Source organism: Poeciliopsis prolifica, unplaced genomic scaffold (assembly GCF_027474105.1).
Source record: "Poeciliopsis prolifica strain line A6 unplaced genomic scaffold, Auburn_PproV2 SCAFFOLD003, whole genome shotgun sequence".
In the NCBI taxonomy this organism is placed as follows: domain Eukaryota; kingdom Metazoa; phylum Chordata; class Actinopteri; order Cyprinodontiformes; family Poeciliidae; genus Poeciliopsis; species Poeciliopsis prolifica.
In genome coordinates this window covers 18038346-18063053 of record NW_026562378.1, presented here as the reverse complement: position 1 = coordinate 18063053, position 24708 = coordinate 18038346, and the positions used below count along the sequence as shown (strand labels likewise).

Sequence of the window (24708 nt, the reverse complement as noted above, 5' to 3'; positions counted from 1 at the left end):
TTACTGATTTAAAGTTCACAGATACATTCTGGTTCGGTGGTTTACATGATTGTAAAACTAGAAAGACATTTATTTTCTAGATCTGCTGAAAACTGAGGTTTGTTGTATGGACTAGATGTGATTAAAGCCAGGTCTCTGGGTGGACCATTCCAAAAATTAGTAACTTTGGCAGATTTACAAAGATAATTTTGAACCTAAATCTGCAGGGGAATAAATATTTTGGTCTTAACTCAACATTCTAATCCTGGCCCAGGAGTCTCTAGTGGCTTAATCTGGGAGAGAAACAAAGCTAAACTGAGCCAGTTGTTATATTTGAGGGATTAAAAACAGATACTTATAGTTAGTGGATGCAAATGGTTTTTCACTGGGTTTTCCCAAAGGATTGGAAAGTGTAAACACAGGACAACATACAATTTTTTTTCAGAGAGAAATTTAAGCAACCATAGCTCTGGTGATTCGGCTGCTCCAATAAGGCGCCATAGCTATTCAGAAATGTTGAGCAAGTTGCAACTACTATGAAGAACAAAACAACAACAACAAAAACTATTTAATCATAGCTCTAGATAATCCATGACTGGGGAGTAGTAGCAGTATGCAGTCGAACCAAAACTAACTTTCAGCATTTGGATTTAGACAAGAATTTTAAATCAATTAATTCAACTTGGACAAAGGCAGAAACACAAGCTGTGTAAAATGTTAGGTACTGTGACTTTCAATCTTCTGTACTGAGCAGGAACTAGTGACACTAAAACAGGATTTACAAGTAATGTGACCATTTTCTGACATTTTCTACTCCCCCAGCAGGAGGAGGCATAGAGTAGGAACATATTTTACTCTAACCCTGCCACAACTGAGTATTAAACTTCAGATTGTTTTCAGCAGAGGTTAAGCTAAAGACATTAAGATGTAAATGGTTTCCAATATGTAAATACTTTTTTAATTTTTTAAATGTAGTACATTTATTGTAAGATTACCATTGCCTCACACCTCACTTCATTGCTTATAACAAACATTTTCTGGTGTTCATGATTTAAGAATGCAAACAATAACCACAGCGCTCCAGTTTACTCAAAGTTGTAAGTCATGCATAGATCTAAACTACATAATTTTGTAATTTTTGCAACATATTTTAACCACAACTCTTCTTTTTTCTGAATAGATCTGATAAAAATACAGTATATATGATGATGTACTTTGCCTACAAATGCTCTAAAAATAGTGTGTTTTTTTTGTCTGTAGGGGTATCACTTGTAACTTAAATTGCTGCAGTGTCACAAAATGCATTTGTTGAATCCTGCCTTCTTCATAAAAAATTTATGTGGTTTTATACTCTTGGGTAAAAATATAATGAATTATTTAAGCTAAAAGGTCTATTTTTAGGGTTAAGTCAAACTCTACCCCAAGTAAACCCACAACAAATGGTGCAGTGGTAAGTTTAGCCTCGCTCTTATTTTTGACAATTTAGGAGACATTTTTGACCAACTGTGCTTACGGCACACATCCTGACTCTGACAGCGACTCTGAAATAACGTGTCAGCCATAGAAAGTGACCCTGGATACGAGTCAAAGAAACATAACCCATCACCAACTTAAACATTTTATTGTATCAAACAAATCTAGATTACACACCCAAATCAGCTATCCATTCAATTAAAACAGAAACAAAAACTTCCAAATATAATTCATTTAAAGTACAGTTACCATCCAAAACACAAACATTACAGGGTTCATAAATACAGGGGAGGGGAAATGAAAGCTTTTACAGGAATGTTTTACAGTCTTTGTTTGTTGTTGAGAAAATTGCCAGTGCTGCAACTGTTAACTAAAGATGTTCTGTTACTTTCAGACATGGTAAATATGATGGGAAGGTTTTGGAGGGATTGTCACATAATCTACATGATAATGCCACTGCAATGAAACAAAGACCTCAGAACGTGATGAGAACAATTCAAAAAGTGGTGATCGCTTCATAATTTCTTTAGCACGTACAAAACTAGAAGAATATTTTACAGAGAATGCAGCAATTACAATTTGTTCCCATATTTAAATATTTAGATTGTTGTATAAAATACAGCAATGTATAGTAAATCCCTCAAATTCAGACCTAAAAATATCATCACTTTACATTCAGTGCCATGCATTTAGATGTTTATTATGGCCTGCTCTGATTCCCAATAAGCAATGATATGTTCAGAATGATGGTGCAGTTTGCTTAGTGGAGATGAGTTTCCCCTTGCTAATCCAAAATATGTAAATTAATCTTCAGATTTATCCCAATGTAATGAACTTGTCAGCCACACATTTACAATCTGGTGGTTAAATTGCTTTCCATATGGAGGAGCAACATGTAACTCTGTCTATGCAGTGAAATAAAATACTCATTAAAAAGTCACTCTTTTCAGAAAGTACAATACTCATGGGTCCAACTCAAAGGATTAATTTTCCACACTTGACTGTTGTCTGTTAAAAAGTGTGCTAGAGCTTATTACAGCAGTCACTAGGCAGGACTGAGATAAACTCTGAGCCAGTTTCCAGGCCTTCACAGAGTCACCACAGACACAAAAATACATGCACAAACTCAAGTGTTCAATTTGAAATAAATCATTTGAGAGAAGTATCCATTTTGATTTTGGACAAAATCATCAAAACTCTCCTCATTGTTATCTCCTCTCCTTGATTTATTGCCACACCAACTAAATGTCTTTTGCATGGCCAATTTTTCATTAATCATTACAACTTGAAAAACATAATTCATGCACTTTATTTTGTCGTTCAAATCTAGTTTTTACTTGAGAATCTACCAAGATGGTTGTACAGAGAGAAAGAGGTTGCAGTGGGTCACTGTGTGTGTCAGGAGGCCTGGTATTCTTGATTTGTTGAATAAGGACACACAGCTGTCAGTGAAGGGGACTGTTGCACACACTGCAACTTAAACATTTGACATTAAATTGCAGGACAAGTAAAACAAAGCGGTGACAACCACTGTTTTTGTTGTGCACAGAAATTACTGGAACCACAGATGATGAATTAATAAAAAATCAAAATGGAATGAACAGCAGTTCAACAGGGAGCAAAAATGTAAACATTAAGTTCATTAAAAACTGTTTCTGTATGACCAGATCCAGATTCATCTTCAGAAGGAAATGAAGCTATGAATGTGTGAAGTGTTTTGTGAACTTACATATTAGAGCAGCATTTTCAGACTGTCCAGTTAAAACTGTGATTTGTTACTGATTAAGTGTCGTGTGTTAGTTTACAAACATTTACATCTATTGAACTGGCTGTAATTGTCAGTCTATATGCTTAAGTTGGTTGACATCAGGACAAAAAAAATCCTCATCAGGATTTTGATACAGTACTGTAAGTAAACATTTTTAGTATGTTATGCTGTGAGGTGGTAGCAATATTTAGGGAAATGTTAGAAATTACGTTTTTCATCTTAAAATATGCTATCTTTCCTCGTTTAAGCAACTACATGCTAATTATGGAAAAATAAAGTCGGAAAAATAAAGTCTAATCAAACTTGCGTAGCTGCTGGAAAAAATTAGTAGCACGGTTGAATGCTAATACCAGTCACAGAAAATGTTTTCATCAGTTCTACTAAGTAGTAAATTTTTCTTTCAGAAGCATTATTAATCATGCTAAACAATCATTGCAGTAATGAGTAAAAAATGCTCAGAACAATGTTGGACAAAAAAACACTGGCTTTGTGATGATACTTTTTATGTAGGTGCATGTTTGGTTAAAAAAATAAATAAAAGGATTGCATAACTATAAAAATGGGGAAAAATTGATTTTTAAAAGTCATTTTACTTTTTGGGGGGGCCACTTTTTGAACTCAATAATTAATCAGTTATCATAGCTCAGCAAGTTATGATTTGCTCATGTGTTTTAGGTGATGCATGTGTTTTAGGTGATCGCATAAATTTCGCTCAACACACTGCTCACATAATTAGGCCCTAATTATTCTAATTACAATTTAAACTTCATTAGATCCCTTTGTTTATGATGTGCTGATCCATTTTATTGATCCGACGTGAAATAGGAAACTCATAACACAAACTAAAACATCTCTAAAAGAAAGTCTTGTCCTATTTTTGGTTGTTTGTTTTGATCAAGACGAGGGAATATCATGTATGAAGCACAGTTATGAATGTCACTGATGCATGAATCTCAGATTAGACACACAATTGGCAAGCTTCAGAGCAGTACAGTAAAAACTATTAAAAATGTGGTTTAATTTTCACAAACAGATAAAGAAATATTTTGTCTTATTCTTGAGGTGGTAACTAAAGCCTGGCTGCAGAGGTATAGCGATGCCCTGATGTTCCTCAATCTGCATGGACAATCTTTTGTCAGTGTGTTGAGCAGACTGGACAACATTTGGCTCCACAGACGTCTTTATTTCTTTGTCTCGAGGCTGACTTTCTTCGTCTTCTTCCCTGAGGGCTGATCTTCACTGGATGCTCCTGCCTTTGTGTCTGAAAATGCAGACAAACGAATACTAAGAGTTGAGAAACGGAGGCATGATTTTGATTCAATACTCTTTGGAGAAATTTCATGAAAAGTGAATGAATATTTGGTAACATATTATTCTTTTGAAAGTGTATCTTACCTCATTTAATATTTTTGTATAAATATATGTAGTTGTTGCATTCTTTGTCAATTCCATAGCATCAGATATATTTTGAATACATTACTGATAAGAATATTTTCCTATTGAAGAATATTCATGCTCAATATTAACTCATTGTAAAACCACAGGTCTTGTATCCCCTTATAGTCTTTTTTGTTTTTACAACAAGCAAACAAGCTTGTTTTGTTTTTCCATTGCCTTCAGGGTTTTGCCCTATTCAAAAGGCAGCAAAAACATTTTTATTCCAGCATACTTAAAAATTGCAACATTTGTTTTTCATTGTTAGTATTTTTGAATACATTATTTGTCTTTTGTCAATGTTTAATTCTTTTTTAATTGTTACTTTCTCTTTGTGAGGTACTTACTTAGTGATCCGCAACTGCACAAGGTGCTACATAAATAAATTTTACTTATTTTAGACCACACAATGTTTCATGAAAAAACAAATTTTGTCCTTTTTGCATATTTACAGTTTCCGACATCTCCTTAGGAACCTGTTGATGGGATTATATGTCAAAGTTTCAATTTTCCCAGGGAATTTAAATGCATGAAAACCAAAAATATGAAGAATACATTTTCTGGTTCGGTTGAAAGAAGCATTATTTCCTTGCTATTTCATCAAGATGTTTGCAGATTTTACTGTTTAAAGAACCTATTGATACATGTTGATTTGCAAATCCTGCATCCAGTCAAGTATCACACAATCTTTGTCCTTTTTCCAGTGATAGTCTGTTGGTTTCTTAAGCCATCTGCTGCATAAGGTAATAATTATTTCAGTCTGCAGAGTGTTTGAGTCCTGCTTAGGATCCTGTAAAATAGCTAGTAACATATTAGCTGGAATATTATTTTAAAATAGTAAACTGAAGATTTTTACCTGGGGCAAGGACAAATATTTTTTAGATTTTGTTTAAACACTTTAGATATTAGCATCTATCTATATTCAACCTTGATATTCAGTTACATGCCTCCAGCAGCTGAGTGACTCTCTTCCTGGATATTTCACACATGAAGTCAAGGCCACTTTCCAGTTGTTTATTGACAAGCCATGATTACTTGACACTGACCAAATCTTGTTTACCTTGCATAAATAAACCATGTGTACTTGGTAAATGGACAGTGAAAGTGTCCCTTTGTGAAACAGAAACAGATGTGGGAGCAAAAGATTTGCGTCTTAGCGAGGTTGATCTTTGTTTACCTGTTAGTGCATTTTCTTTCTGGGACGAGGGATCTGCTACAGAGGCCACACAATCGTTTTTCTCCTTGGAAAGGGGGCACTCAAGTTCACCGCCAGCATCTAATAGGCTCTCCCTGGAGAACTCTGCAGGGAGCAGAGAGTCAGATGAATGTTGATCAGAGAGAAACTACAGCCAGAGACAAAACTCAACGTGCTAAAGACGAAACGATATCCTGCAGCAGTAGTTTTCAAGTGATGAACAGAGCTGCTCCACCTTTCATCAGTCAATGCCAGCTGGCATTTACAGTTGAAGGTTGTTTACCCCTTACAACAAATTTAAACCACTGATCTTTGAGTGAATCCATACTCGACAGAACTGGTGTTAATGGTCATTGATTTGCTTTCCCCAGCTTCCGCTTTGCTTCCTTCATCCAGACGGAGAACTTCATTTAAGCCTCCACTGGCGAAAGTTTCAAAGAAAGGACAATCATCTTGCAATCTTGACAGGCGGCTTTCTGTATTGTATGTAACACTGTGGGCTGATATAAAATTTAAACACTGCTACTGCTTCAGGAAAATAAGCCCATTACACTCAGAATGCATTAGTCGAGGGCAATTACAAATATTGTTAGTGTGTGCTATTAACTCTACCTCCCATTACATTGAATTGGTTGCGCCAGGCAAGGCTATTTTTGTCAGAGAAAGTAAAATAATTTAGCTCAGACAGACAGCATCTGCAAAGATGTTTATGCATGTAGTGGCTTTAACAAAAACATTTGCAATGTTATAGCTTGAAGAGAAGAAATCAGTGTCAAAAAATAACGACTTAACATTTTAGTGTACAATCAAAGTACCCCGCAATAACTGCTTATAAAGTGGGTTTTAAGAACTACATACATAACCAATTTATTATCTATTCCCTGCATTTTTTTTTTTTTTTTTGGTTTCTAACTTACCTTCCATTTGGCAGCGCAGCTTTTCAAAGGCCTCTGCAGTGGCATCGTCATCATGTGGGAGCTCCTCACCAGTGGGAACAGAGTCGGGACTGGGCCGGTCAGACAAGCAGCTCTCTGAGGAGCACTCGTCTCCAGCTCCCTGCTGCTGCCTGTACAGGTGATGTTCTACAAGAAACTGCAGCTCTGTGAGGAGGGACGTCAAGAAAGACATTAGGGGACGAAAAGACCAAACAGAGAAAAGAAGTTTAAGGATGAAGAGTTTGTTGTAGGACGAAGAAGTCCAGCTGAAGACTTTTAGCAGCTTAAAATGTTTTCTATTAAATTAACCACCTGCACTATTAAGGGGGGAAAAAATGTACCACTGATTAAACATGTTCAAAACTAAACCACTAAAATTTTCTGACCATCAGAGATTACCCCAAACAAATTGTCAAAAAGACAAACATTCAAATATATGTCTCCAAATGTTTATTCTTCATCCTAATAAAAAATTCTGTCACTTTGACTACATATGATCGTCCCTCCCTCAGAACTGTGCACTTTTTTAGCCTCTTTATTGATTTGTTGTAAATCAACTTGCTCATTTTCCCTGGCATTCGTTTCCTCCACTGTTAGCATCATATAAAAGTTCCAAAAACCAATAGAGTTTTTCTAATGTAGGCCAATTTTATAATCCAAAACATAGAGACTGGAGGGGAGATCCAGTCTAAAAATCGCATAATGAGTTCTCGGCGAAGCAAGAGCCACAATGACAGACCAAGTTAAAAATTGGACCCTAAAGATAGAAATAACTTCCCTCACTAACCAGCCAACTCTATGCAGATTGTACTGTGCTGACAATAGTGACTAGAAGTGATTTAAACCTAAAAAGTGGAAATGGGATGCAACAATAGCACCTTCTTTTTGGTCATGTTACTTCATGTTTTCATTAAACAAAAGTCATTCATACTGAAAACAAAAATCTAATTCAGGGAGAGGAATTTATTTAAAGTTCACACATGCGACAGAGACAGTAAGGTTGATAAAACAGTGTACCTTTCATGGTTGGTGTCCCCTTTTGTCCTTTTCTTCGTTGTCGGGGAGAATTCAACAGAGCAGCCTGGAAAATATCAACATTTCATATCGACTAAGACGGAATAGAGCTGAAACTCAATTTAATGAAAATTGAGTCGAGGGAGTTTTTTTTAAATTATTTTTAATAATCACATTTCAGTGAATCTGTGTTTTAGAAAGCTTGGTTGAATTACCTTGTACAGCTGGTTTGGAAGCCGATCCTCATCTATTTCTGTCACAAAGCAAACAATCACTTTAGTTCTGGATACAGAAATAGAAAAAAACACAATACTGCAACAAAAAAAAAACTGTTTCAGATTTTGTGTTCGTAGATGGAGCTGTGCATCCAGAGAGAGCAGAGAGGAGAAGATGACCTCCGCCCACATCACATATCTGATACAAGGGCCTGATTTTTGCCCAGCACTGAGCCTCACAACACGACGACGCACGTCGATTACATCCACCTTCAAAGACAAAAAAACTTTCCTGCAACTTATGAGTCGTGTAAACCTATTTTCTATGTAGTCAGAAAAGACAAGTTTATTTGCTATGATGTTGATCATGTTTGACTTTTTAAATGTACTTTTTAAAAATTTTGTCATTTTTGTATTTCATTTTTAACCAAAGTTACGCAAACAACATCTGGACAACTAACTGTCCTGTCATATTTTACAGGATATTTTTATTTCTAGTGGCCCTTATTTAGCAGTAAATGACCATGAAATAAGAGGAAGAGGAAGCAGGGAGAGAGAAAAGACTTCCAGCTAATTGCCCAAAATTGGGAGTCAGACACGGGACGACCACATCAAGGACCCCACTCTACCGGCTGAGCCATCTGGCACTCAAACTCAGTTTAGTTTTGTCCCTTTTAAGTGAATTTAAACATAATATTTGAGCTGGGTCTGTCTTGTGGTTCAGCATGTTCAACTTGTTTAACATGTTTCCATATTAAATTGCAAAAAATTAACTTTCCACCATGTAAAGTGGAGAATTATTACTAATACTTTGAAAATTGCAAAATCACAAGATGTATGAGATTCTAAAATGTGATTAAATTTCAAATTACATGACACCGTTTGGCCCTGTGGCCCCAAATGCATGGCAGCCTCGTTTCAAGGCAGCTGTGGCTACAAAGTAGCTTAGCACCATCTGTATGACTGAATGGTGTAAATTACTTTGGAGTTCTCTGTACTTGAGAAAGTGCTGTACAAGTACAGGCCTTAGAGCTGACGCGGTAAAACATGTTAAATGAAATAGCTGACTCTGTTACAGTAAAACCTCTGATCAACAGTGAGCATCTTTAACTTACATCAAAATCTGCTTTACAGCCTTGAAACTTTTTTCTAGGACACCACCTAGTTGCTTGGCAACCTACGCATCCCTCGGCACTGCAAACGATGTTCGTCTGCGTGTGAGTGTGCTTGCGTGCCAACTTGCATATAATATTCCTACTTAAACGTATGCTCTGTTCAAAAAGATAGTGCTTTTATTTCTTTCATTTTCTTTATGCACTAAACTCTAATCCAGAAGTGAATAAAGACCTTCAGAAATGCTACTAAATGTTATTTTAATTATATTTGTTATGCATTTTTTCTTTCTTTACAAAAATACACTCAATTCAGTATTGTTTTAAATATTTTGGAAAAGTTCAATTTTCTCTCAGTTTCATTCATACTTTTGCATAAAGCTATGGAGAAGCAACATGAATATGGTTCATTAAACAACAACCAAGCAACATAGGACAAAAAAGCCACATTTACTCTTCTCCCTTCATTTAAAATTTTCTATATTCTGTATAATAATGAGTTTGCTCTTGTTTCAGGTCCTTATGACAACTGGTTTATAAAGTGTGAAATGGGTCAACCTTGCTTTGAATCTCATTTGAATGTCATTTTTAAAAAATGCAAATTCAGTTCCCTTTTTTCAGCTGTTTTCAAGTATTTCAATTAATCAGACACCTGCTGAGAGCCAAATGAGACATTATTGTGGAAGAAGACGAGCTGCCTTCATCATCAAAACATGGAAATGGGCAACATAGTGGGAGCTGGGCAATTAAGAAATTATAATCAAATGCAGATGCATTTATACAGGATCAAAGTGGTCATGGTTCAATTGCTAAAATCACAGTAGATTGAATGAAATCCTGAAAACAACAAGAAGCTGTACTTTGAGTTATAACAAAAATTGAAAACAATTTGGGTCAACAAAAATAAAGATTGGCCTTAAAATGGTTGCTTATCAGATTGTTTCATCTCTGTGTGCGGCCCATCTGTGCTGCTGAATGAGGAAAAAAGCCAGTAAAAAATTTTTTTCCAGTAGTGATGAGTCCATCACTGCAACTCCCAGCCGACTGGATGAAACACAACAAGATGAAAACAGAGACACTCCTCTGACTCGCAGCCAGTCGCCTCTAATATGTTTAAACTATAAACTACTTTCAGTTCAAAGATGCTCAGGAGAAAATACAACCAATTGCATTGTCTGACAAACGATTGAAAATTCGTGCTGCAGTGAAATATTGATGTATTTGATAAACTAAAGAATAAATGTCTCGTGTGTAATCCTGCTTCTCCTTCAGAGTATGAAAGGAAGAGCCTGTTTTGTCTATTGTTGCAAAGAAGTGGCTCCTTTCTTTTCATGCTGAAGCTGGAACCACCAAGTGTACTTCTGCAGCAGATGCAAGCTCACAACAGAATTAATGATAGCAATGAAGAAAATAGAAACATGATTTATCTCATGTCTTCATGTCTCCTTTCATATACAAATCAGCTAAAACTAGAAGAAAACTGTGGGAAGATTGTGGACCTTTGGACATTTTATTTGTTATAGCTATTTCAACAAATCCTAAACAGGACTCTAAATCTAATATCTAAGATGGTAAGAATTGAATAATAAACATATATTCCATTGCAAAACATCTGTTGATGTTTTTAATTTTGATGGAAAACACACAAACTACTATTAAAAATTTTTTAAACTGCTGACAAGTCAAATTCTCACTTTTTCTTTGTCTTATGATTCAATCTTCACCTAAAATGAATACGGTCTCACTAAGTTTACCGTTCCTTAGGTTACACAACATTTGCAATTTAGACAGGTGGGAATCTGTGGCAAAGAAAATTTGACTGATAACTGAAAGTTTGGAGGGAAACTGAATCCCTTATTATTTACTGATCTGTGGCCCGGGGGGAGTAATAAATGTACTTTATTTTTTTAAAGTGCTACAAAATCCAATAAAAAAAAACAAATCAATTTTGTTTTGCAAGACTGAGGAAGATCTTGCAATCTCTGGCACTATGTAAAATACTTAGGTTTTACAAATTGCATATAAAGCAAAGTGATATGACAGGCAACTCCAATGTTCATAACATTTCTTAAGACAGCTGAAAATATTTAACACTTTCTGAATTAGGAGGAATGATGGCTATTTTTAATTCTGTGCACTTGCATGAAGCAATTTAGATTTCACTAATAAATCTTCAAGAGAGAACCAAGTCAGCACTTCTTCCACACATATTTGATCGAGTTACTTCAAGAATCGGTGAACATAAGAAACCCTCCAGTTTGTAGGGTCAGGCTTGAAGAAAACCGAAGTCACCCTCAGTCTCTTCATGATCTTCATTATTTTATGCTCAGTGTGTATCTTGGTTGTCTCTGCTCCTCTGATGTGCTTTTGGGGATCACAGTGCATAGAGAAGAGCAATATGCAGCGCATTTAATAATGCAGGGATTTATCTGATGTGGGGCACACCATTACTGCACCAGTGCAGCTCTTCTTTCTGATCATCATAACTGTTCAGCCCCATCCCCCTCCCACAAGCTTTTACTCTCTCACACAAAAGCACATAAAAGCTGATCACGACAGCTGTGATATTGTGTGTCTGCATCTGATTCAGTGTGTCTTTGCATCTGCTTGACTTAGTCCACCTCATTAGTTCAGTTTTTAATTTCGTTTTGACATTTGTGGGAGGTTTAATGAGAGCTAAGCAAGAAGCAAGCCACATAGCTGCACTTCAACGACAATGAAACTTCTTTAGCTGCTTGTGGCAATTAGAAGTGATTACGGATCCCCTCAAGATGAATATGAGAAAGATTTAATACTTTAAACTACTGTGAGGGTTTTTACCTAACTATTTAAAAAGAAATTTAAACAAACTTAAAGCACATTAATAGCTGTGAACAATGAGCAATGTCTACAAAAACAACATAATTTTCATCTAAGACAATTTGTTCACGGCTACCTTTAATTGCTGTTTATTTGCTGATCCCATTTTGACTTGTTCCTGATTGCTAATCATCATACCCACTAACGTCAACAATATATTAAGTCCCAGAGAGACATCCCATCAGGTGCGGCATAGAAACTATGGCTGCTGCACCTCGAGACTGGGTAATGAAACCATGTTTTGGATCTAATGTGAAGCTTTCGGTTCTGCAGCAAAGCAAAGTGCTTGTTCACAAGGCCACCCTTTTTAGTAATCTGGATTGCATTTTGCTCATATCTAGTTGAAAACCTAAAATATTTAAAGCAACTCAGATCCAAGCGAAGATATTTGACCCAGAATGGGTTACATTAAAACCTAATTAAAATGTTGTGTGGTATTTTTGCTACCTGGGATTGAGTCAAGCACCGAAAACACTTTTTTGTTTTTGTTGTCCTACTCTAAGGGATGCTTAGAAAGAGAAAATTGCCCTGGGTGAGACTCGTGAATAAAACTAAGATGTTCTGACCTCACCTGTATGTAATTAATCATTCTCTGCAGATATTCAGCTCAGCTTCCTTAGTTTGTTATAACTTATTCAGCAAATTGATTTCAGATGGTCTTTGGTTTTCTTAAAATGGCTTTTATGGTTTAAAATTTTATTTTTATATACAAGGAAACAATTTTAAATATGCATCAAGATTTATGTTTGCCTTGAGGGACTTTCTGTGGGGAAAATATCAAATTGTGAGATTTGAGCATACTAATAGTCTTCTGTTTATCATGACTCATCACTTCATGCCTCATTCAGAGAATACCAGCAGGAGAAAATTATTCTCTCTGCGTTCATCTTTTAATTCTGTTGTGGGTCACTTTACACATAAATATATTCCCAAATCAACAGAGGGAGTGAGGAAACCAGGGAGGATGACTCATACAGCAAGAAAAGTCCTCAGAGGTTCGCTGTTATGTTTGATCGTCAAGTTCCCACGAGAGAACTCTTAGCTGGTTTTGGTGCTGTGATGCTGCAGGAAGATTCATTTCGTGGTTACAAGGAATGAGATGCAGAATAAGTGCAGTGAACCTGAAAAACAGGAATATGTTTTCCTCATTTGTGTTTAAAATGTTAGCCTGAAGAATATGCAAGATTTTGGAGTAATGACTTCAGTCAATGAAGTTGCATTTAATAGTGACTCAGGATACTCAAGCATTTTATTTCAAACTGTGTTTTGTGTGTGTGTGTGTGTGTGTGTGTGTGTGTGTGTGTGTGTGTGTGTGTGTGTGTGTGTGTGTGTGTGTGTGTGTGTGTGTGTGTGTGTGTGTGTGTGTGAAACACAACTAAAAATAGGGAAAAAAAAATGTCTCTTTATAGGATGTTATTTTCATGTGTCTCCTACCTGGTGAGGACTGATCACTGGATGCCACCAGAGTTGCAGGCGTGGGTCTGCGTCTTCTGATCTGAAAAAAATAATGTTTTGTTCAGGAATTTATTTAATTATTATTGACACAGTTTTAGTAACAGATGGGTGTATGAACGTTCTCACAAATCTCTCCATTTTCTGTCGATATTCTTGAGATCTTCGTTCTCAGAAGGTGTTCAGTTTGACACACAGTCAATCATAAAACAATGGTCAGAAAAGCAGTGCTTTGCATTTACCAAATTATTTGAATAGATTTTATCAGCATGGCTGCAGCCCTTTTCCAGTATGAGCACTTAATAAGGTCAGCCCAGCATCCAGGTCCTGCTGCTTTCAGACGACTGGAGGGCCAGAAAAACTGGGAATCTGTAGACTTTGAAGATGGCTGATTTGGACCAGCGCAAGGCTGTATTCTGCTGCACTGAGCACTGAGATCAGATAGTTCTCCACCTCCTGCTTGTTTCTGGGATCAGAAGTGGCAACATGCAGTGACTACAGAAAGATTTTCACTAGTGAACATTCACTTAGAGAGGAAAATAACTGAGCAGTGATGTTTAAAGATTACGGCTCTGAAGTGGTGCAGAACTTTAGAGTGTATTATTTGATCACTGCAGATGGAAAGGGTAGTTGCAATGTGAGGGTTGAGATTTTTTTTGTGTTATGAAGAATGAAAAAAAAAAGAGCATTCATAAAAGAAAGGCCTTTTTGGAACTATCAATATATAGGAGACTTAATCAACATAAAATTGCAAGAACAAATAAAATATCGCCTCTTCAGAGCAGTATTAATCATGTGCATCAATACATATTTAGAAAATTAAATAATAAAAACAAAAACCTTTCTGAACTGCTTGATAATACGTTCTTTCAAATGCTCTTGAGAGAAAAATTTTTATTCCTCAGACAAATCCAGCAGCAGGAGATTACTTTTAATTTCATTGCTCAATTAATGTAAAGCCCCACAATAAGGTTAGTTTAAATAGCATTAATTATTTTAGCACCGTCACATTTCCTCCTCTTGATTTACACAAGCGTAAACAATTGTACCACAGCTGACAAGGCTGCTGAGTAATGCTGGGTGTCGAGTCTGGTCTTCGTTCTGGAAGCCTGCTTCGCAACAACTCATCCAAAACAAAGCAGCATCAAAACATAATCAGTTTTTATGATCAAAAAGGAACTTTAAAATTAGATGGTTTAAAATTATGCTTAAAAATATCCATCTGAACCAGAAATCAAAAAGTCTTACTTTTTTCCACCATGTAAAATCACTCTGAACTGCACCTAAATGTATTTAATAGTGGTAAACAAACATTGTTGCTTTCAGTTTTATTAATCTTCATTGCTGCTTGAATCTTTCACTCTCTTTCTGTCTCTCTTCAAACACAAGTTAATATTTATTTTATATTTTCTCTCTTACATGTGCTGCAGATATTAGATTTTGGAGCTTCACAAGGTTGTAGACCTGAACTGATAAGCTTCACTCTGTGACTCCAGGTTCAAATGTGACCAGATTAAAAGAAAAAAAAGAAGCAGAGTGAGATCAATCTTTTTAGTACATTCAAAGAGATGTGATTCAGATATGAAAAACACAACCTTGCCCAACAAGAAGGGTGTGAATATGTGATGATAAATGAATTTTCTTTTTGATAGCAGCCAGGCGGAGGTATGCAGCTCCTGCGCACAATTACATGTAATTTCTGAGAAAGTTGCCAGATTCTCACTTTAAAACAGATGTCAGTTATTAACTGTAATGATTGCATCCTTTGATTTGAGCCATTGTGACCATGTTGCATATTAATGCGTACAGTCAAGATGTGTGGAAAGTCTGATCAAAACTCAGGTACAAAAGCTTGTTTCTGGTGTCATTAAATATACAGTTATGCTTGCTAAAAGTAATTCTTGTTTCAATCACCCAAAATGTTGCTGGCTTAAAACATGTTTAAACTGTTGTTTTACTTTGGCGTCATTATTTTTTCTTTAGCATTACCATTATCTAATCAGTCCCAGTCTTCTCTATTTATTCTTCCAGTCCTAGCTGGATCTTATTTCTTTGTTTTACCCTATCTTTTTACCCAGCTCCAGTGTTTTTTGCTCTGGCTCCCTGTGTTCTCAATAATTTTTGTGTTTGCTTCATTTTTGGATTCTTTGTTAAAAAATTTTTTTCTTATATTTGTCCAAAATTCATTTTGGACTTTGATCCACCCTCCACTCACAAGTCATGACGGATAAAGTATTAATAGCTGGTCAGTCTGCTCAAAGAATCAACAACACATGCTTTTAGTTTAAAACACAAACCAACAAGTAATCAGAAGAGACAAGAAGCCTTTAAACAAAGGATCAAGAAAATGTCTGTGAAGGTCTTACAGCTCGTAGAGCGTGAATCTATTGACTGATTAGATGAAGGTCAGTTAATTGTTTCAGCCAAAGCTGTTTGAATGAAGTATTTTCTTGCATTTCTATGCTTTTCTTACTTTAGTCCATTGCCCATGTTTCTCATCAGTAAAGCTCTATAATCATAAATTATGTTGATTGCAAATAAATCTACACTTTAATTGAAGCAGCGGCTTCTTCTGTTTTGGGTTTTTATTTCTATGATCTTGGCTTAAGTGATTATCTCTGACAGAAATTAATTACAGTGCTAAAAAATGGATTAACCCCGGGTCTTTTTAAATATCTAAGCAACTAATCATTCAATGGGAAACAAAAATAGTTAATATCAGATTGATAATTAGATTGTTTAGTTAATGAGAATTCATTACTGATATTTAAAAGTAGCGTCAATCTGTCCTATGACATCCATGTCAGTCATGAGAGTACTTATACACTTGGATTGTAAATCTAGTGCAATATACACAGCACTTTTAACAGTTTTAGCTTTGTGTCTTTTTTCCATTCCAAAAAGTCAACCCACTGGCCTACATTAAAGGACAACCATGGCTGTGTTGCACTGATTACAACCAGAGTCATTGTTATTCTTCTCACCCTGCAGCAGAGAAAACTCCCTGATCTTCCACTTGCACAAACAGCAGCACTTACTGAACGGACTTGCCCTTCAAGCCACCATGCCTGCATTTCAACCCACAGTCTGTTAATAATGAACGCCTGTCACATCTCGAAACAACGGACAGCAGCATTGTTTGAAAGTAACTGGTGGGCAGGAAAAGCCGAAGCTGTAAAATATAGGTCAAGCCAAAAATGGCAGGGTTGTGACTCCACTAGTATGTTCATGGCTCTGCTTTGTAATTTTTCATGTGCAAAAATAGACCTTAGAGTGGTTTAATCATTCTTTTTATTTTTCTTTGTCCTCAAGCTAAAATAAAAAAATACCTGAAGAACAAATCTTGGGAAATAAATCAAAATGCTTTTTTATTTTCATAGGACAACTAAAACTTTCTAGATTTATTTATTTACAACTAGATGATTCTGTTTTCTTATCTGATCTCTAAGTCATCCTCGCAAAAGTCGGTCCTCTTTGGTTTTACAAAGTGATGCATTCAAATTAGATTCAAGGACAAGACTGAGGAAAAAGTGCTTCATGTTCTAGATCAGATAAATGGTAGACCCCTGCATTCATTTATCACTTAGATATGTAGGATTAATGACTACAGTGATGAATACACTGACTCAATTTTTATGTGTAATATTTCCATTGCTAAACAATGAAATTTATTCATGATCTTTTTTAGTTTTTATTCCCAAATGAACATTGATCAGAGCAAACTTGTAGGTAAATAAAATTTACAACTACTAAAAAAAATAAAAATCTGGCTTTTCTGTGGTTTTTAGTTCAGCTTCAGACATAGGCTTTGATTTATTTGGAATGCTCAACATCTTTATTGGCTTAAATCTTGGTCGATTGGAACCAGGATAGTTTAATTAAAATAAATCTATTGTTCACATTTTATGGCTTCAAACATTAATGATCTTATTAGCTTCTCAGTAAGAGATTGTCAAACTTAGTAAACTTTGTGGATTCGGGATAAATCTATGTTAAAATGTCTGAACAGGAATTTGCTCTTTTGAGATGGTGTTTGATTCATCCCTCCTCAGAGGGGTTTGGTCAATGATGAAATATTTCCAAAGAAGAAAACAATCTACATCAATAAAAGGGGAAATTACCTTCCCCAAGGCTTGTCACTGGGGCAGCCAAAGAAGATCAGAAATTGTGCAAAATGGAGAGAATATATCAGTCCAGGAGGATGATTACGATTTCTCATCTTTCATTCTGTCATTTGACATGTGATCCTGGCATTGTTCAGACAAGAGCTCCTCCATAATGAATCTCTCAGACTCTCCAACAGTGGGCTCACTTTGATTTGATTAAGATGAATTACTCCAGAAACATCTACATCACTACCTAGGGTTTTGCATTCCTCTAATACCCTTTCAGTTTTTCTCTGTCTTTCTAAGTCTTTTCAGGTCTGCACATTAACTGAAGACTAATGATGATCTAAATGGTCTGAATGTTCTTGGAGAAGGACAAAGATAGAAAGACAAAGTCATTGTAGGGAACATTAAAGTACAAAGTCTCATTGCTGAATTGCATGCAATAAATGGCTTTCTAACGTCATGAGTCACTTTCCCATTAAGAAACAACATACTTCTAACTATATGTAGTTTTTCTAAAAAGCACTTATGTCTGCATGTTGTGATTTACTAAGATTATGTTTCCCCATCAATAACAAGAGGGGGGGGGGAAATCACATTTAATTAAAGTAAAATGATGTACAACAACTAAAGATTTTGAATCAAAAGATAAATATATGTAATGAGAGATATAATGAGCAAAATAAGCATTAAAAAACAAAACATAAGGTCAATGCTTATTTGTCAGGTCTGCTAGGGTTGCACTCACAAGTTTGGTTTTATTAAATAAAAGCCTGAACTACAACTTATAGCCCTATGTATTTTATGTTGTAGCAAGTAGCACGGCTTATACCTTTTTAAAACTCTGAGTCACTCTGACATATGTACAAATAGAAATAAAAAACTGAAATACAACTTCAATTCAACCCATTCAAATCCTTGTTTGGATAAATTGGCATTAAAGAAAAGTGTTGTTACAGCCAACAAAGCACTAGAAATAATAGGTTTGCATAACAAAAATATTATAATCATTCAAAGGAAAACAACATAATTAATATCAGATTGATAATAAGATCGTTTAATTAATGAAACTTCATAAATCAGATTTAAAGTGGGGTGAAAACAAAGTCCAGATCATATTAAAACATTTTTCAGCATTAGTGATGGCTTTAGAAAAGGTCAGTGTGCAATAAATTTAATGAGGGGGAACATACATCACCTTCATTTTTCTGTACAGGAACTCTTGTACTTCATTTGATAGCAAAACATTTCCCTTCTACCATTAACTGCTGGGTACTAAGTGTAATGATTTAAATTCAGCACAAAACGTTGGTAATTGAACAAAATTTAGCACTAGACACAAAAGCAGAACAGAAATTAAATGTAGGCACCAGCAACTCTCCCGACCCCACTGGGGACAAAGGTGTGCAGAAAATAATGGATGGATGGATGGATGGATGGATGGATGGATGGATGGATGGATGGACGGACGGACGGACGGACGGACGGACGGACAGGAAACCACAGCTCATCTGCAAATTTCAATAATGACTTATTTTTATTTAGTACTGACAAAGTTCTTAATTAAATTCAGGTTTCTGACCCTGGACTGAATAAATGGCTTTCACTTTCTATTTTTTCAGAACTTTATATAGAGATAATTAGGGATTTTTATACAGTTAAATGCATATCAGCCATTTCAGTTAATTTTTTTATTTTTCACCCATCCCTAAGGTTCATCATTATCACTCAGAGAAGCACTCCATGAGCATAAGGCCATTCTGAAATCTCTGTGACTTCTATTAACCTGGCAAGTAAATGTTTTATGGACTTGGAGTGGAAGAAAAAGGATGTTACCAAGAAAACTCAAGCCATACTTAACGTAGAAAGACCCCAATTGATGTCTGAACCTTTTTGGTAACTGTGATTAAAGCAACAAGAAAAACATGTTTTAGTTCAAAATATGCTCAGAAAATGAGAAAGCATGGGTCGCAGGAAATCATCTAACCTTGCTAGCTGTCCTGAGCCATATTGTAGCTTTAGATCTACCTTCATAGCATGTTTCAGCTACTTTAGCAAGGAAATCCAAACATTTTAAACTAAAACTGCAAATTGTGAAGTGGCAAGTGGTTATTATTACTTCAAAATAGTATGACACATAAGCTGTGATCAGTGGTGAGTTCTGATATGTCACTCATGCCAGACTCACACCCATCCAACACCGGGGGCGTTGTTCGTCCTGAATGCAACACAGACTAGGACCCTTAAAAACTGAACCATATGTATGAAGGAGTAGTAGGTTGTTTTGTAGTTGATAAAGACCTTCTGGATTCTTATAGGCAACTTCAATTTTACTCTCATTGTCCAGTACAATAACCAAAAATTCATACACATTCTGATAACAAGCAGGTTTTTCATCATTGAGACTCTGCATTGATGTAAATACAGCCTCCTACAGTGTCCAGAGTCACCACTTAATATATTCATCCATAACTTAATTACTGATCTATTTCTGGTCTCCTCAGAATGTCTTTACATTTTGTCAACTTAAAACAACCTGAAATACTGCAGTTTTTCAACATCTATTCCAGTTATGGACACTTTTTTCTTTAAAAAAAACTTTTCTGACATGGTCTAAAGTGCGAAGGAAATTTCAGTACTTTTGACATAAACATTCCTCAGGGAGTCAAAAAATCCCAATGAATCATCAGCCCTTTGAAAGACGCATAAAAAATAGGGATAGCAAGCACTGGAGAATAGTATTTAACTCACCCAAGTGCTGTCGTCAGCTTGTTACAGAGCTCAGACAAACGATGTGTCTATATAGAGGTTAAAGGGCATCTTAGCCAATCAGAGACAAGCAGGCATTCAACCCAAAGAAGAGACATCTGTGAGAAACTAGCATAATTAGTGGCAATGAACAAAAATAAAATGAAATATTCTATACAAACATGATCATGTATAAATAGATGAAATCAGACCACAAAGACATTTCAGGAACTACATAACATAGTTAGTCTGACAAGTGATCAAAGTCCAGATTTAAATACAATTGAGAATCTCTGGCAAAACCTGAACACTGCTCACAGGTGTTCTTCATCCATTCATAAATTAGTTTTTTAGAAGAATGTGAAAAACTTTCAGTTGAAGTTTTGATTTGACCAAAAAGAATGTTTGAATACTTTTGTAATACACTGAATCTGCTTGCTAGCAGAATACATAATTCTATAAGCTTTGTTTTGTTGATATTGACCTAAATTTTAAGCACAGTGGACTACAGGAGGGTTCAGTCATGTCCCTGTTTCCAATTACAGCAATGCCTGCTGCACAGAGGGTGAAATACTGAAATTAAATGAGCATAAGGTTCACAATATTACTGCAAGTATTGCAGGTACCTTTCTTCTTCATTGATACTTCAACATAAATCAGCAGGTACACTGCTCCTCAAGCTAACACCCTTTGCCATCCTTCAACAAAATCCAAAAGTACAAAAAGCACAAAACACTATGGAGCAGTCTTTGAATCAATGTTGTTCTAAGTGTATCATGGCACAGTAAGATGCTGATTTAAGTTGTCATAAAATGACTGCCAACAGCTTGAGATAGAAAACAGAGGATCTAAATTTTCTGCATATTTGCAATGTAATAATTGTAGCGGACACAGCACCAACTCAGCTAAAACGTCCAATGAAAGTGTCTTCAATTAGTCTTTATCTGGAGTAGAGGACTTACTCTCTCTGCTTTAGGTTGAGTTCCCAAACTGAGAGTCTTCAATTAGTCATTAGGCCTTTATACAGTTTTGCCAATCTGCTCTTTTAGGTCTATTTATGCAATGTTGGCGTATTGGTGAAATATGAGGCTGTTTTTGCTGCTATCTATCAGGAGCCCACTGAGACTGCCCTGACTGACACCCCAGGTCTCCATATGGCTGGTTTACAATGCTGAGAGGTGTCAGGGGGCAAGGATTACTGAAGCATGAGTGAAACCCCTTTGGTGTGAAATTTATAAACATGATCCTTTATTCACATTCAGAGGTTCCTCTCTGTTTGTTTGCCCCTTCTGGGCTTTCTGGTCACAGTAATACTTATAATAAAAATACAACGCCACTTGAGAACCAGCATGGAGAGCGAGATGCTCTTAGTAATGCTGAAATAAATTGAAAATGCATCCTGAAAAGGAAGAGTCCCACTGGCACATCATGAAAGGTTTCATCATGCTTGTATTGAGGTTGTGAGCTAAAATCCATCTGGGTTTTATAGGTCAAAGAAAACTTTATTTTATTTGCACACAGCCAAAAGGAAATGTGTACTATTGAGTATAAGGAAGCAAACACAAGATCAGAGAATATTGTGAGCCTCTCTATAAACACATTTTGAATAAGTTGAGCTGTGATATGAGAGCCTTAAAATTGCCATACCTGACATGTTATTGGCAAAAGACCTCCAAAATCAGTATGCCACAAAGTAAATAAGTTCAAAGACAGATCAGAAATTAAATCATAACATCTATTAGTCTGGAATGAGATAAACAGCAATTTTAAGACATTGAGATTTTTTCAGACAATGAGATTTTCTTCAGAAATGGAGGAACCATGGAGTGGTTCTTCCATGGAGTGGAGAACCTTATGAATAGTGTATACCAAAATGACCCTAACTCATCCAGGAGATCAATGAGGAACACAGAACAAAATCTGATATGCTGCATGCCTCGGTTTTCTCAGCCTTCTTAATTCAACAATAGAGAAAGAGACTAAAATAGCTTCCACAAAAGGGGAAAGACTAATAATGCAGCATTTCAGAAAAAAAAAAAAACATTGTGCCAACTGTCAAACATAGTGGTGACATTGTGATGGTCTGGGGCTTGGCTGCCTCAGAACCTGACAGACATGCCTTAATTGATGGATCTGGGTTGTAATAGAAACAATCACCACTGACTGAAATGCTCTGAACTTCAAGCAATGTGGATTCTGTGCCTTTTCACTCTTCCTTCAGACTTAGTTTCTAAATGAATCCAAACTGCAGTCAATCAACCCTGTAAGAAGTTCTCCCAAATTTCTGAATGAATTTAGCTGGATTATGCTCTCAAGTCTGTGGATGTCCCTGATGCTGGTGTACCTTTTTGTGTCATGCTTTTTCCTTCCACTCAACTTTCTATGAATGTTCTGTCTTGGCCTTAACCTGAAATTGATTACAACCTCACACAGTTCCTGACAATCATTTCACAGGTAAAAATAAATAAACAGAAAAGCATTGAGAAGTCTCCAGGCATCCACAGTTCCCCAGTGTTTTTCAGTCAGAGTGAAGAAAACACTGAAAAGTAGAAAGATACAGGGAAGAAGAAGATGTAGGCAGACTCTTAAAGCTTTGCTGGCTGTACGCAACTCTCTTTCATTATGAATGAGCCGTCATCTTCATTCTATATTAATAAAAAGGAGAAAACCTGACATATTTTCACACGCTATTCTCCACAGGCACAAGAACTGCTCGCATGGGGATTTTCCACTGACTAAGCCTTATTCCCTCCTATCTCATAAAATGCAGATTTCTTACATCACCCCATATTTTGAAACAAACATTATGAGTTTGCTAATGACAAACACTAATGTTACTATTAGGCTGGAAGGAGAAATACTTACACCAGCAATAGTGATTTAAATTTTAAACTATGATGCAACAGAATCTATTTTGGCATTTCAAAGGTTGGAACCATGAGCAGTCAATCTGTGAAAACAAAAAATGAGTTTTCATGAAATTAAGATAAAACTTACATGATCTTACCATAAATATTATTTGAGATAAGTGTTCACAATCTGAGTTTTTCAAAATCAACATGAATGATCTTTTTTTCCCAGCCTATTCCAATTTTGAAGTGTTGATTTTATTTTTTCAATTGGCCAGTATGGGGATTGAACCCATGACCTCAGCATTATTAGCAGCACTCTCTGACCAGCTGAGCTACCTAACCAAACATGCTGTTAAGGTTACATAGATTTAAGAAAAACATAGATGATCTTGACAAAAGCGGTAATATACTTTTTTTTTTTTTCAAAATCAACGTGCATAAAGGTATATTTTGCAGTCTTTTCCTATGTTGAAGTGTTGATTGTCTGAAAGATGTTAGATTTCAATTGGCCAGATAAACCCCTTGGGAGGCATGTTTGAACTCCAACCTCACTTTCAACACTGCTAGGACCCAAAGTGCCAACTACTAAAATCCCAAGCTGTGAGTCTAGGTAGGTGGAAAAATCAATCATAAATTAATTGGCCTTACAACTGCTCTGCATTCAGGACATACATCAAGTGTTAAAGGTTTTTCTTGTGCTTTTATCAAAGACTACACAGAATTTGTGACACACTCTCTTGAGCAGCTCAGCAAAAATGGATCTTGGTTAAATTCCACTCAACTGTCTGAATCTAATAATTTATTCTTACTAATAATCTTGAACAATTTGTTTTGAAAGTATAGATCCTTCACTTTTCCAAACATCCATTCATGAAGACATCCAGATTCTGAATAATCCACACAGCCAGCTTTCCTTCCCCATTTTTTTTCCCTTTTTAAATTTTCCATTGCTTTCCGTCTTACTTGTTCTGCTGCCTCTGGGTCCAGGTGGGTGTCCAGCAGGGGGACGGTGAATTGAATCTTTCTGGGGCTCCCAGTTTCCATGGTGGTGCTGTCTGTCAGAGAGGAGAGCAAGAACAAGAAGACGAAGAGGAGAATCCGTGCAGAGGTAATTGAACCAGGCTTAAAAAAAAGAAGTGGGCTCCAGCTTTTCCCAAAAAATGGCCAGTTTCTTTTTTCTTAGTTTTTATTTATTCTATCTCTTGCCCTACCTTCCCCTAATAAGCTTTCTTATTTCTGACCTATACACTTGTCCTGTCGTCAGCACCTGCCGGCGTGTCTTTCCCAGCTCCCCTCTCCTTCCTCTCAGCCTCTCCAAGCCCTCAGTGTTCAGGCAAGGGCATTTTGAGCCAGGGACACCTCTTCTCCTCTCCTTCTCTCCCATTTGCTGTACTACGCTCCCTTTCACACGAAGCCCCACCCTCTCTTCACCATTCTGTGTCTCCGTATTGGCTGGTTCATCTCAGGGCTGTTCTGCAGCATCCTCTGCACAGATGGCAGAGTCAGGATGACAAAGAAACGCTCTCTCTATCTCTGCTGAAGGGGGAAAGAGTCGATCGCGTC

The 24708-nt window shown here is 36.3% G+C and overlaps 1 protein-coding gene across 2 annotated transcripts; it reads right to left on the bottom strand.

The window, feature by feature from the left end:
• Positions 1 to 1584: 1584 nt before the first annotated feature.
• LOC129358153 (protein phosphatase 1 regulatory subunit 1A-like) lies at positions 1585 to 24504 on the bottom strand. 2 transcript variants are annotated; one of them, XM_055027018.1, is made up of 7 exons: positions 24109 to 24504; positions 13419 to 13479; positions 8014 to 8051; positions 7802 to 7865; positions 6767 to 6949; positions 5832 to 5954; positions 1585 to 4481 (listed from the first exon to the last, which is right to left on the bottom strand). In XM_055027018.1, exons 1-7 carry the CDS (start codon positions 24187 to 24189, stop codon positions 4402 to 4404), a joined length of 630 nt encoding a protein of 209 aa, XP_054882993.1. In that variant the 5' UTR covers positions 24190 to 24504; the 3' UTR covers positions 1585 to 4401. The 2 variants fall into 2 exon arrangements, with proteins under 2 accessions (XP_054882993.1, XP_054882994.1); XM_055027019.1 differs by having other exon boundaries at positions 8014 to 8045.
• Positions 24505 to 24708: the final 204 nt, after the last annotated feature.